The sequence below is a fragment of the Pseudorca crassidens genome, chromosome 12, assembly GCF_039906515.1.
Source record: "Pseudorca crassidens isolate mPseCra1 chromosome 12, mPseCra1.hap1, whole genome shotgun sequence".
Taxonomy (NCBI): Eukaryota; Metazoa; Chordata; class Mammalia; order Artiodactyla; family Delphinidae; genus Pseudorca; species Pseudorca crassidens.
The window spans coordinates 86,852,885-86,865,347 of record NC_090307.1 but is presented as its reverse complement, the minus strand read 5'-3'; the positions used below and the strand labels follow the sequence as shown (position 1 = coordinate 86,865,347).

The following is a 12,463-nucleotide window of genomic DNA, read 5'->3' as shown; positions in this document are numbered from 1 at the left end:
CCTGGTGGCGCTGTGGAGTCCCAGGACCCCGTGGCGACGGGGCCACGGCAGCTGGGGCAGCAGCCCCCCACCGCCCGGCTCGAGGCCGGATCTCGGCGCAGCACCCCACCTGGAGAGCGGGGACGGGGTGCCGCCCTAGCCAGCAGGAAGCCCCCAGGCAGGGATGGGGTGCAGACCTACCCCGACCGAGTGCACCATGCACTTGGGCGCTCCAGTCGTGCCCGACGAAAACATGATGAAGAGCGGGTGGCTGAAGGGCAGCTGCTCGAACTCCAGCTGAGGGGCTTGCGCACCTTGCCCAGTGGCCAGGAAGTCCTCCAGGAACACGCTGTGGGCAAAAAGGCGCAGGAGACAAACGGTGAAGGTTCTAGAACGCCTGGCGGGGCGGGGGTGCGGAAATCTGTCGAGTCCTCCCGTTCACCCCCCGCCACGTCTACCTGGGTGACGACCTAGATTCCAGGGACCTGCCTTGTCTGGAAGCTTCCCAAGAGAGAAGGGAGAAGTCGGGGCTCAAGGATTCATGCTAATTGAATAAAAAGTAACTGAGTGAAAATTTCCGGTTGCTTTTTTCTTTTTCTTAATATTGATTTATTTATTTTGGCTGCTCTGGGTCTTAGTCGCGGCAGGCATGCGGGATCTAGTTCCCGACCAGGAATGAAACCCGGGCCCCCTGCATTAGGAGCTCGGAGTCTTAGCCACTGGACCACCAGGGAAGTCCCGAAAATTTCCGGTTGCTTTATTAGCACTGCTGATGGGGCCGAGGGCTGTCTCTCCAGAGAATCTAAGCGCTTTAATAAGCACTGTGGAGGAGGACCCCTTGCATTTAACACGTTGGCTGCTTGTACGCAAACTCCGGGAGGGGCTCTGAGGTGATGCTCAAGTCCCTGGAGCCCAGGCGCACCTCCCGTTTGCTACTAACCTTCTGATTAGCAGATGCCTGGTTTCCCCAGGTTCCCCAAAGGCAAGCTAGAGCCCAGGGTGCCTGAGTCCTTCCCTTTCCCCCCAGGAGAAGGGGGGAGGAGGTGCCGGGTTATAAGCTCTTCTGACACCTGAAGGGCACAGCCAGAAAGCGGTGCCAACCTGCGGGGCAATTGTTCTCACTGCTTCCCTGTATCCTGAGGTTTACAACGGCCAGATGCAAGTATCTGTCCAGGAACAAATACAATTCAGCCCAGCTACTGGCTCCAGCCTGAACAGCCTGCCCTGCCCTGCCCCCAGAGCTGCCGTAAAGCGCACTGCACGTCACCAAGAACCGCCGAAGGGGCTGTTTTCTGAGCAGAAACAGGGTAGCGGAAGCCACAAAGCCACCTTGGGAGAGAGGCAGTTTCTCTAGTTTGAGATCGGCGGAAACATCGATTCCAAAACCCCGGCCCTGTTCCTCCACTGGTTTAGAAGGGAGAAGAAAGGGGAAAAATCGAAACTACTGCTTTGTCAAACGGAACTTTCTTTCAAGGAAAGGGGAGAAGTCAGTTAAACGCGGCCTGCAGCCAACTGCCAAGGAGAATTACTCTGAAATACAAACGGATGCACACGAAAGTGAAGAAGTGTGCTGTCTTGCATGGAAAGGCCCCCTTAAAGATGAGGATGTGGGACTTCCCTGGTGGTCTAGTGGGTAAGACTCCGCACTCCCAATGCAGGGGGCCTGCGTTCGATCCCTGGTCGGGGAACTAGATCCCGCATGCATGCCGCAACAGAAAGACCCCAAATGCCTCAACGAAGATCCCGCATCTAAGACCCAGCGAGGCCAAAATAAATAAATAAACACATAAAAATAAATCTTTAAACAAAAGAAAAGATGAGGATGTCTCCTGGGGGAGGTGCGGCCATTTGAAATGGGCACCCCAAATAATTCTGAGCGGTAAACAAGCAGACCCTTCCTCTCCAGAGCGGCAGGAAGATTATTCACTGTGGAGCCTTCCAGCCAATGAGAGCCCCAGTCCGCCTCCACCTCCCATCCGAGTCCCATTTACACAAAGGGCCCAATCGAGTCGAATGCTCCACACAGAGAAAAACGTTTTCTCTCCATCGGTGTATAAATCACAGTAAACAGCGATTACTTTTGTTGCTTCTTCTCAAAAGGAAAAACCCAAAGGGCAGTCCCCCCACAGACGCGCAGAGGCGCTTTCGGTTTATCTGTGGCACCCAGGAATCAAAGGCTGGAGAGCGCTGGGGGCCTGCTTCCCCGGGAGGCGGGGGACCGGGGCTGCGGAGCTCTCCGCACTGCCTGAAGCTAAACCAAGTGGTTAACGTTACTTCTGGATGCCCTCACTTTCTATCAATCACCAATGAACACATTCAGAAAAATAAAAGCCGGGCCACCGCGGGGCCAGCAAACCGTCCTGTTTTCCTCCTGGCCTTTGTGCGTACGGCCCCATCAATAAAACCAGGGGAGCTATATTCACGGCAGGGGTGTAATTTATCAAGGTCGGCAGGGTTCCCACAGTCTAGGGGACAGTCCATGCCCCTGGACCTGCCTGTAAGGACCTGCACATCCTGACCCGGATGCTCCAGAGGACACAGCCCACTCTGGCCTGCAGCTGTCACCTGCCCATAATGACAGACGACGTTACTGAGAGCTAACTTCATGCACACTGCTAAGCCTGCGAGGAAGGTACTGTTATCCCCGTTTTGCAGATGGGGAAAACAAGGCACAGAGAGGTTGATCACTGGCCGAGGGCCACACAGCTGAGATCTGACCCCGAGCAGTGTGGCTCGAGACCATGGCCTTAGAGGAACAGTCACTTTGCCGCAGCTCCCTTCAGCCTCTGGAGCCCTGGTACTGCAGCTGTCCCCAGACCCTGCTCACCTCTCAAGGTCCCTCGGGTGTCACCTCCCCCAGGCCCCACAGAGAAGCAACCACGCCCTTCTCTCACCTCCTGGGCACTTCCTGTCCCCAACTCAGTGAGCATGGCTGTGTCTACGGGGCCGAGCGGTCACAGCTCCCCCTTCCTGCGGGCGTGTCTTGTCCCCCCAGCTCGACTGTAAACGTGGGGGACAGCACATGAGCTTTAGCCCCCTCCGTGCCCCCCGGAGGGCGCCTGCACAGCGCCGCTCAGCCACGCGTCCACCCCATCTGCCTGAGTAGCAAGGCCTCCTCGCCGCCTCCCTCCCCGCCACGGCACACCCAGGATCCCCACCTGCGGCTCTGCCGCCGCTTCTCATGGGGCCTGGGGCCACTCAGAGACTCCTGCCTGCAGCCCAGATGCGAGGCTAAATGGACAGGTTTACCTGCGCAGGTAAACACGCCCGACCTCAGAACTCGCTCCTCTATGATGGCTTACAGAGAGATGAAAGGTGTATAACAAGAATTTGGGAAGAATCTCAACTTGGACCAAATCATGATCCATTTTCCTAACTTCTGTTCAGAATTAAGGTGCTCACCATTCTGTTCCACGTCAAGGCCTGTGGCCTACCGGCTTATAAACGTCAGAAAAGCAAAGGAAGATGCCATGAGCAATGGCAACAAAAAATAGGTTGTAAAATGAAAGAAAACCCCCACATATATGCATGTGTATACCTTTGTGTGGCTGCGTGTGTGTACATACGTGCACACAAATACACATACGTATGAACCACGTACACAGAGGTGTACGTGTGTGTGTGCACATACGCACATCCACACACATACGCACCTGTGGATACCCATGAGTCACTGTTCAGAACTGCTGTGGCCGATCCGGGGAGCCAGCCTGGCCCCATCCAAGCCCACCACTTCCAAGGGACATGAGACAGGAAGAGTTAGGATGCCTGGGACAGTCTCTGTTCTGCCACTAAGTTACCACGTGGCCCCGAGGGATTCCCCCTGGGGCCCTCGGGTCCCCATCTACAGAATGACGATTTTTAACCAAGACATCTTGCACCTCTGAAACACTCCAACCCCAAGTGCAAAGATCCACTGAACCTGCAGCCCGGCTGGGACTCTGAGTGGGTTTCACATGCAACCAGTGATCAGCACGCGGCTGGCTTACCTATTTGGAATCCTGGAAATGTCTATCTTCTCTCGGGAGGAAACGTAAGGAATCACCACCACTTTTTTCAGGTCTGCTAGTCCTGAAAGCGGCGGGGAGGAGAAAACACAAGCTTGCAGGACACAACATACCTAGCCGCTAATCTTTTTCTTTTTTGCTGAAACGTAACACGACCTAGGACTGAGACTACTCCGTTTCTGCAGGGCTCTTGGGACCCCTGGGGGGGGCTCTCGCCCCTGCCCCCCGCCCCCCACGCCAGCCCACGCACCTCTAACGACCTGCTGCAGCTTGTCCACGTGGTCGTGCTCCTTGCCATTGTACACGACGGCCTCCACGGAGAAGATGAGCTTTGGCTGAATCTGAGAAAACCGGTCCAGAACGCCCTAGAGTGGAAGGAAAGAGTCGTCATTGTTCATCCAAAAGGCAAAATCCTCCAGCAGCTGAGGGCACGGCTGCATCTCCAGGGATGCACGTGAGCAAGCGCTGTGCCTCGTGACGCGGACCAGGGCTTCCCGGCCAGGAGGGCTCAGCCCTGGGAGCTGGCAGGTGGTACCAGCAGCCGGGGGCCCTCAAGTCACCAGGCTGATGCGCTAACCGTCATTCACTGCTCAACAATCACTCCAAAGGATCGCGCACACGGCTACCTGCCTCTGGCTCTACACCAGGGTCCCGGCAAAACGAGGACCGCTTCCCAGAACTCAGGGCAGAGCGAAGCATCTTAGTAGAACGGCGTTTGGCCCTGTCACTTTCTGACCGAATAGAGGGCTCTCCTGAGGCCCAGGCCATCACGCCCTCAAAGATCTCCCACAAGCAACTGTGCTGAAGGCCGTGGCCAGGGCGGAGCCAGGCTGCCATCTAGTGCGTGTGCGCTTCCAACGAGAGCCGCCACCCCGGAAAACCCGAACTAGCCTCAAACCAGGGAAGGAACGCCAGGGATGCCGCTCCAGAGCCAGCACTGGCCGCATCCTCTGCACAGCAGGACCTGGGACCAGAGTCAGCCAGACTGGCCTGCGGTGCTGACATTGTGCACAAGACAGACCCACGAGGATGGGCGCAGGGTCAAGGCCAGCTGCTGATGCTACAGGCAAGCAGGAGGCGGCTGGGCCCCAGCCCGTCCCCTAAGCCTCCCGCCCTGCACCAGGTGGCTCAGACCCACCACCCGAGGCCAACCCAGGAGCTCTGCTCTCTGTGAAGCACTCAGGCAGGGGCCTCGTTCAGGCCCTAGAAGGCCACGCCCACGCTGCCATGCTGCACAATGCTTCTCCAACCTCACAACTGCTTACAAGTTCCAATTCACTCAAAAACACCCACTCCCTCCTCATTAGGAACAGCTGACGTTCACCGAGCTTGGGGGGTAGGTCTGAGCGCTGCCCAACCCCAGATGGGTGTCAATGGTGTTGCCCTCACAAGCCCTCCTACGGTGTGTCCCCGAGGACACAGAGACAGGAAGCGGCAGAGGCGGATTCAAACCCAGGCAAGAGCCTGCCTGCTGGTAACCTCCACGCCACATGCCTTCTCCAGCCCCAAGGCTCCTTCACCGCTTCCCGGCAGCGCAGCCCAAGGCCTGCTGAGGGATCCAAGGACAACAGCGCCCAGGGACGGGGTCCCAACCCTCCAGGACCCGCCCCCCCCGAGGATGGCCTGGTCCCAAGCAGCTCACACGGCCTCACAGAGGGCCTTGGGGACCAAGAGGCCCCCTGGAGCTCCAGGCTCAGGTCAGTCCTGCCTGCCCTGGGTGGTCAGGGGTGGAGGCGATCTGGGAGAGGCCCAGCAAAGCCCCAGGAGGCACAACCACGGCCACCAGCAGTGAGGTCTGGGGTGACCACCCCCTCCCCGAACTCAGCAGGGCCCAGTCCTCAACCCATGGGGCCAGGGCCGGCCTCAGCCAATCGCCTCACTGCTCCAGGCCTCTGTGTTGCAGAAGCACGTCTGTCCCTCCTCCGCACGGTGTGGGAGGAGATGAGAAACACCTTGAGAGACCTCCCTGGTGGTCCAGCAGTTAAGACTTCGCATTCCCAATGCAGGGGGCCCAGGTTTGATCACAGGTCAGGGAACTAGATCCCGCCTGCCACAAGTAAAAAGATCCCGCGTGCCGCAACGAAGACCCCGCGTGCCACAACTAAGACCCGGTGCAGCCAAATAAATAAATAAATATTTTAAAAAAGCAAAGAAATACCTTGAAAACCTTTTCCAGAAGAGCAAGGCTCAAGGCAGAGGTTGAGTATCAAGCTCACACCCAAAATGCCCAGCCTGTGGACAAGGCACATGGACCGCAGAGCACGGAGCCAGAACAGCGCCATCCCTGCACCTGTATCCTAAGTGTATCAATCCTCCCGCGTCAATCACAGGCCCACGCAGTCTACGCTCGTATCATGAGACTCTCTCTTCCTGATGCCCCTGCTTTGCACGTGAGGATAAATAACTCACCCAGGGATGCACGGCCAGCAAAGCCAGGCCAGCCCTTAGACCCTGGGCTGCACTGACCAGTGCCCAGAGCAGAGGAAGAACGCTCAGGGACGTGGATGCCCGGCATGTCCTCTAACAGGCCCGGCCTCGTGGCTCCTGAGGGTCCCTCATCCCCGAGGTTCTGCAACCAGGAAAGGTCCCTGATCAGGAAGTGGGGGTCCCAGTAAGTCCTGCTCTGCTGCTTCTTCCTTCCCCATGGTGGGGCTCAGTGCGTGCTTCCTGCCTTGCCTGGGCCACGCCGCAGCTGGCGCACCCTGGTCCCTGGTGCCCCTGGGGCTTACGGGGATAAAGAGGCCCGCCGCCCTCCCGCACAGAGCACACAGCTCAGCCCCAAAGGAAGGGATCAGAAACGGCAATTATGGAGCAAACTCTCCGTAAGCAAACCTGCCACGAGCAAATCTGCAGACGACGGACATCAGAAAACCTCACGTGGTCGTGAAGTCACAGGAGCCGGGGCCGGGCGTCTCCTGCTGGATACTCGCAACACCGCCTGCTGCACGTAACACACACTAACGCACAATGCAACGGCTGGGCGTGGGGAACATTGGAAAGGAAGCCAGGATCGTTCACTTTTACACTTAGAGAGAGATCCCACTACTTCTGGCTCCTTCTCTCCTGCTGATTGCGAGTCACCAGCCGGGGAGACGGGAGGCCATCGTGACACCGTTTCCTCCTAGCCTGGCTGGTCCTGCCCCGCAGCTGCCCACACCCCAACCCAAGATGTCATGGGGAAATCACATGGAATGTTCCCCTGCGGGGGCCGCACACCCAGGGCACTTAAGGGGACCCCGACTCACGTTCACGCCGAAGTCTGGGGACGTGGAGCTCCAGATGGCGCCAATGCTCGTGGCCGCCAGCATGGCCTCCACGGCGTGCGCACTGTTGGGTAAATAACCTGTGGGGGGGGACACAGGGAGAAAGCTTGGCTCAGGGTGTGAGGATGCCGCGGACTTCCAGAAGCACCTCCCGGAGTCACGGTGGGAGTAGGGAGAAGGGCTGGCTGTGAGCGGCTCACAGAGCAGGGCGAGGCCCAACCCAACCACCTTGACATCTGCTCGGATGACCCGATCACTGACGCCAGCCTGACCGCTTCCTGTCATCACCCCCTCCGACGCATGCTGATCAGGGATCCCTACACGATCCTGGCCTCTTCTCACTCCGTTCCACCTCCCACTGTGGGCTCGGTCACAACAGCCTCCCTTCAGTTCTAAGCTCCCCCTGCCTCAGGGCCTTTGCACAAGCTGCCTGCGTTGCCTGGACACTTGCACCCACACCAGCCCCCCCTACTCATCCTTCAGCTCCAAAGGCAAATGGAACTCCCTCAGGGAAGCCCCCTCCAAGGCCACCCCAAGAACTCAGGTCCCCTGGCCAGTCGCCCACAAAGCACACCGTATTTCTCCCTCACCAGATCTAGCATAATAATCACCTAAGTATAATCATAACTGGCAACTTCATATCTGCTGCTCTCGTGAGGGCAGGGACGTTGCCTGTCTCGCTCCCTGCTTTACCAAATGCCTTTTGGTATGCCCTGCAGATCAAGGTCCGCAGATACTGCTCTACTGGCCGGCTGGTGGGAGGATGCTTGGATGGAGGGAGGGAAGGAGAGGCTGCAGGGGAATGAAGACTGAGCAGACCAGTCAAGACATATACAGTCCTGCAAGGGACTCAGCCTTCCATCTAGTAGGAAGCTGAGTTTTGTTTGGTTTGGTTTTTTGGCCGCACCACTTGGCCTGCGACCAGGGATCGAACCCAGGCCCCCTGCAGTGGAAGCGTGGAGCCTTCACCACTGGACCCCCAGGGAAGTCCTCTGGGCTTTTATGATAATAGAGGCAGAGACTCTTTATGGACGAAAAGACTGCGATCAGTTACACAGACCGTCCTAAATGCTCCAGAGGGAAAAGGATTCGTGCACAAGGCACCAGGTAGCAGGTCCAGGGCCTGCCCTGAGCACGGCTCCCTCCCTGGGCGACACGAAAGCCCTCTGGGCTCCAGCACCCCGTGGTGCCCTGAACAGCTCTCGCGCTGCCCCTCCTCCCATGGCTCTGGACGGCCTACTTGACCACAGAGGTGGGTACTTCGTTTCTTTGGGTTCACGGCATCTTCCCTGCTGGGTGTCCCGTGGGGCAGGGGTTGTGCATTGCTCCCACGGCCCCCGGGCCCCGCCCAGCCCTGGCACACAGCAGGCCCGCGGACGGATGTCGGCTGCCGAGAAGAGACTTGGCTGTGAGCGTACTGAGGTGTCTCCACGGTGCCATCGCCCCAGGCAGGGCGGGACTCACCACCCAAGGAGGCTGGGTGACCTGCTGGCTGTGGGGACTGACATGCAGCCAGGAGACGCCCGCTTCACAGACAAGGAACAGCGCCGTGAGCAGTGAGCAGCTGTAACCGCATCTCTGGAGGCCTCCAAACATCTCCCCATTCAATCCCCCTCTGCGCTCTCTTCTGGGAAACACAGTCCCCTGTCCTAGTAACTGTGATCAGGTCAAATTAGAATCCAAGATGTGACACTCAAGAAGGGGGTGTCACCAAGCACCAGCCTGATTCTGAGGAGTGAAGGGCAATGGAGCAGGCGTCCCCCACGTAAGCACGGCCAAGCGGCAGCCCCAGGATGTCCTGTTCTCCGTTTCTCCTTCTCAAGAAACATTTGCTTCAAAGGGAGATTTTTAAAAATGAAAACTGGAGGGAAGAAAAATTACTGGAAGGTAGAAGAAGCTTTTGAATTCCTTTTCTAGACAAATTAAATTGGACCACGAAGAACCCAAGATATTGAGGTTTCAACCACAAAAATGCCTGCTCTGACCCAGCACTCTCATGCATTCATCCAATAAACACTCGCTATACACCTACTATGCGCCAGGTACCCACAGACTGAGATGCAGCAGTGAACAGAAGACAAAGCCCCATCCTCTGGTACTGGAGGACAGACAGACGTGCACACACACACGCACACACACACGAATAATCCTGTGATTTCAAGGAGGCAGCAGGCGACAAAGGAAAATAAAGCGGGGTGCAGAGAGAGTGGTGATGGATTTTTCCACAGGACAGCACGGACAGCTTCTGAGCAGAGACCTCAATGAACCAGGGTAAACCCTTGGATCTGCAGAACGTTCCATCCGGGGCCGAGACAGGCGATCACGCGGCACATCCCCTACCCATCCTTTACTATTCATTCCTCTCCAGTCAAGTAACACAGTGAGCGGTGGCTCCATGCCCAGCTCCATCATCTGAGAAGGACACTCGGGGTCTGGCCCCTTCACATGGTTTACACAGGGTAAGGCTGCCCTCTTTGCAAACACACGCCGAGCGCCCACTTGCAGTGAGTCCCACGGGAGAGGCACGGTCACGCCAACATGCCGGTGGCTTCTCCTGCTGACGGCCCGGCCTGCAGCCCTGGTCCCGTGGCCCCCAGAGGTGGGGAGGGCAGCCCAGCAGCCAGACCCCCAGGCCTCATGGGTTTTAGAGCCAAACAAAGGAGACTGATGCTCAAATAATCACAAAACCAAACAGGTAACTACCAATGACGCATCCTTTGAAGAATGAAAACGAGATGCCGACAGAGGGTCCAACAGGAGGGCCTGGCTCAGGGGCAACCAGGGGGCTTCCCTGAGTGAGGTCATCTGGGGACAGAGCTGGGGGCAGGCGGGGCGGAGGCCGGCTTCCCAACAAAGGCTCTGCCGGACCCTCTTAGGAGGATGGGGGCCGGGAGGGGAGTGCAGAGGCAGGAAGGAAGCGAGCGCGCGGGGCCGCCGACCCAGCTGCAGGTTCTCATCCCCACCCTAGAGGCAGCGGGGGTCGGCAAGCCTCCAAGCAGGGGACGGACACCATCGATGCCACTGGGGTTGATGCCACGAGTGAAGTCGTGCGGCCAGAGGACAGAGAAGCCCTCTTCTTTGGTTTAAGAATAAGATCTGATGCCTGATCCCGGAAGGAGCAATTTAAACTCTGACCCCAGCACTGCAGCAAAAAGCACACAGAACCCCAGCCGGACCCAGACTGGGAACCGCCTCTGGACACATCCGTCGTTGTCACCAGCCCCTCCCGGGGTGCGTGTGGATGGGCGGGGCCGAGAAAGCCCACCTAACTTCTCTGCCCACGGGAGACTCTGCATAACAAGCCCCTCAGCCTCTCTGCTGCCCTGTTTAAAGATGCAGAAACTCGAGGTCCAGGGAGGAGAAAGTCATCCAAACCCACAGGCCCAAAGGCAGCACCAGGCACCGAGGGAAGGTCTCCTGACTCCAGGGAGTGGATGCTGCTAAACAAGTTCTCACCAGGAAGAACTAAGTGGAAGAAGCCGCACTGAGTGAGGAGGCCCAGGTGGGGGTCCCAAGGAGCAGCGTGGCCTGGGGCCACCAGCCGGGCAGCAGGACACTCGGGCCCAGGCGCACGCTGCCGTATCGCGGCCCCAAATAATTACAACCCATCGTCCAACAGACGTGCGATGAAGTGTCCTGCTATCAAATTTCATGCCTCACTAACTCTCAGGGAACTTCCTGGCAGTCGAGTGGTTAGGACTCTGCGCTTTCACTGCCGAGGGCCCAAGTTCAATCCCTGGTCGGGGAACTGAGATCCCACAAGTGGCTCGGCCAAGAAAAAGTAACTGTCTCTTTATTATCTCCAGAGGCTGAGCATATCCACATACTTTCAGTTAACGACCTTATGAACTGCAATTGTCGACACTGTTTAAATCAACACCCATTTTTTTAATAAAGTTCTTTCCAAGTTTAAAAAAAAAAAAATGATTAGTTTACTTTTCTCTTCTGGGCCTCAGTTTTTCATCTGGGAAACAAGCAGGCTGGTGGCGCCTGCCCTGGCGTCTGTGGGTCAGAGGAAATCAGTCTAGTGAGTCTCTCCACTGATAAAACTCCCTCTGCTGGGTTTTGGGGGTTAGGCATCAGTCTACAATCATGTCAGCACAGATGGCGAATATCACAAAATGGAAACCAGCCCTCAGGAATTCCTCAGGAAAGCATCGAGTTGGAGGTGGGCAGACCCAGAAAGTGCAGCAGCTTCTCCCGACCCTGGAAGGGGTCCTGGCTTTGTCATCAAGGACCTGATGAACTTTCTGGTTTGTGTTTAGTTTAAGGACCACATTTCATTAAAAAAAATAATAACTAATCCATTAAAAAATTATTATTAATAATAATGTAGACGTCTGTGAGCACTGGCTCAGGAGGACGTGCCCACATGGAGGCCGGGAGCCGGGGACCCTCACAGCCCAGCTCACTCTGGCTGGGCCGCACTCGCAACGATCGTCCCTCTTCGTCTGGTTTGTGTCGCACGTGTACACACGCGAAGCCGTGTGCGTGCAATCTGATCCGACGCCACCTCATTCCTTCCAAGCCACTCCCCTGCCCCCACTGTGACAGGCACCAGCAGTACCCACCGACGACCCGGTCTCCTCTCCTCACGCCCATCTTCCTCATCGCCGCGGCGTACAAAGCCACCTGTCGCCGCAGCTCTTCAAAACTCACCTTCACGATCTCCTCCCTGCCTTCCCCTGGGAAGAGAAAAAGGACAGGTCATCCTCGGACCATCCTAAAAAGAGAGGTTCTGAGTCACAGACACGGATGAAAACTCACACCTGTTCAAACACAGGTTAGAGATACGCGCCCAGGAGACGCTACACAGGTGCACGGGATGCAAACCAGATGCAGGTTTACCCGACGTTCCGGAAAAGAAAGGCTTGGGAAAGGGCATCCTTGAGACGCACGCCCAGAATCCTTTGATTTGGTTGTGATTTTTTTAATATAATTTTCCAAGGCCTGGGGGAGGAGACGGGGAAATCAGTGTTTAGTGGGTACAGAGCTTCAGTGAAAAAGTTCCAGGGATCTACTGCACAACAATGTGAACATACTTAACACCACTGAATTGTACATTTAAAAGTGGTTAAGATGGTAAAGTTAGTATTTTGTGTTTTTCACCACAAAAAAAAAAAAAAGTGCCGAGCTATTGTTTGGAATCATATACTGCAGGTTCTGAGTGCTTCAGAGCCTCTCTGAACACGTGGCCCCGTCACACTAAGAGAG

General features: G+C 56.7%; 1 protein-coding gene across 5 annotated transcripts in view; it reads right to left on the bottom strand.

Annotated features, from left to right (window-relative positions):
- AACS (acetoacetyl-CoA synthetase) overlaps positions 1 to 12,463 on the bottom strand; it is a 44,779-nt gene that overhangs the window by 25,461 nt on the left and 6,855 nt on the right. For 4 of the 5 annotated variants that reach the window (XM_067701192.1, XM_067701190.1, XM_067701189.1 and 1 more), the window contains exons 4-8: positions 11,821 to 11,934; positions 7,232 to 7,329; positions 4,237 to 4,351; positions 3,969 to 4,050; positions 181 to 328 (exon numbers count right to left, since the gene is read on the bottom strand). In XM_067701192.1, the coding sequence (XP_067557293.1) occupies positions 181 to 328; positions 3,969 to 4,050; positions 4,237 to 4,351; positions 7,232 to 7,329; positions 11,821 to 11,934 (557 nt within the window). Of the gene's footprint in view, positions 1 to 180; positions 329 to 3,968; positions 4,051 to 4,236; positions 4,352 to 7,231; positions 7,330 to 11,820; positions 11,935 to 12,018; positions 12,160 to 12,463 lie in introns of those variants that run through there. The other variant, XM_067701191.1, reaches the window with a different exon arrangement.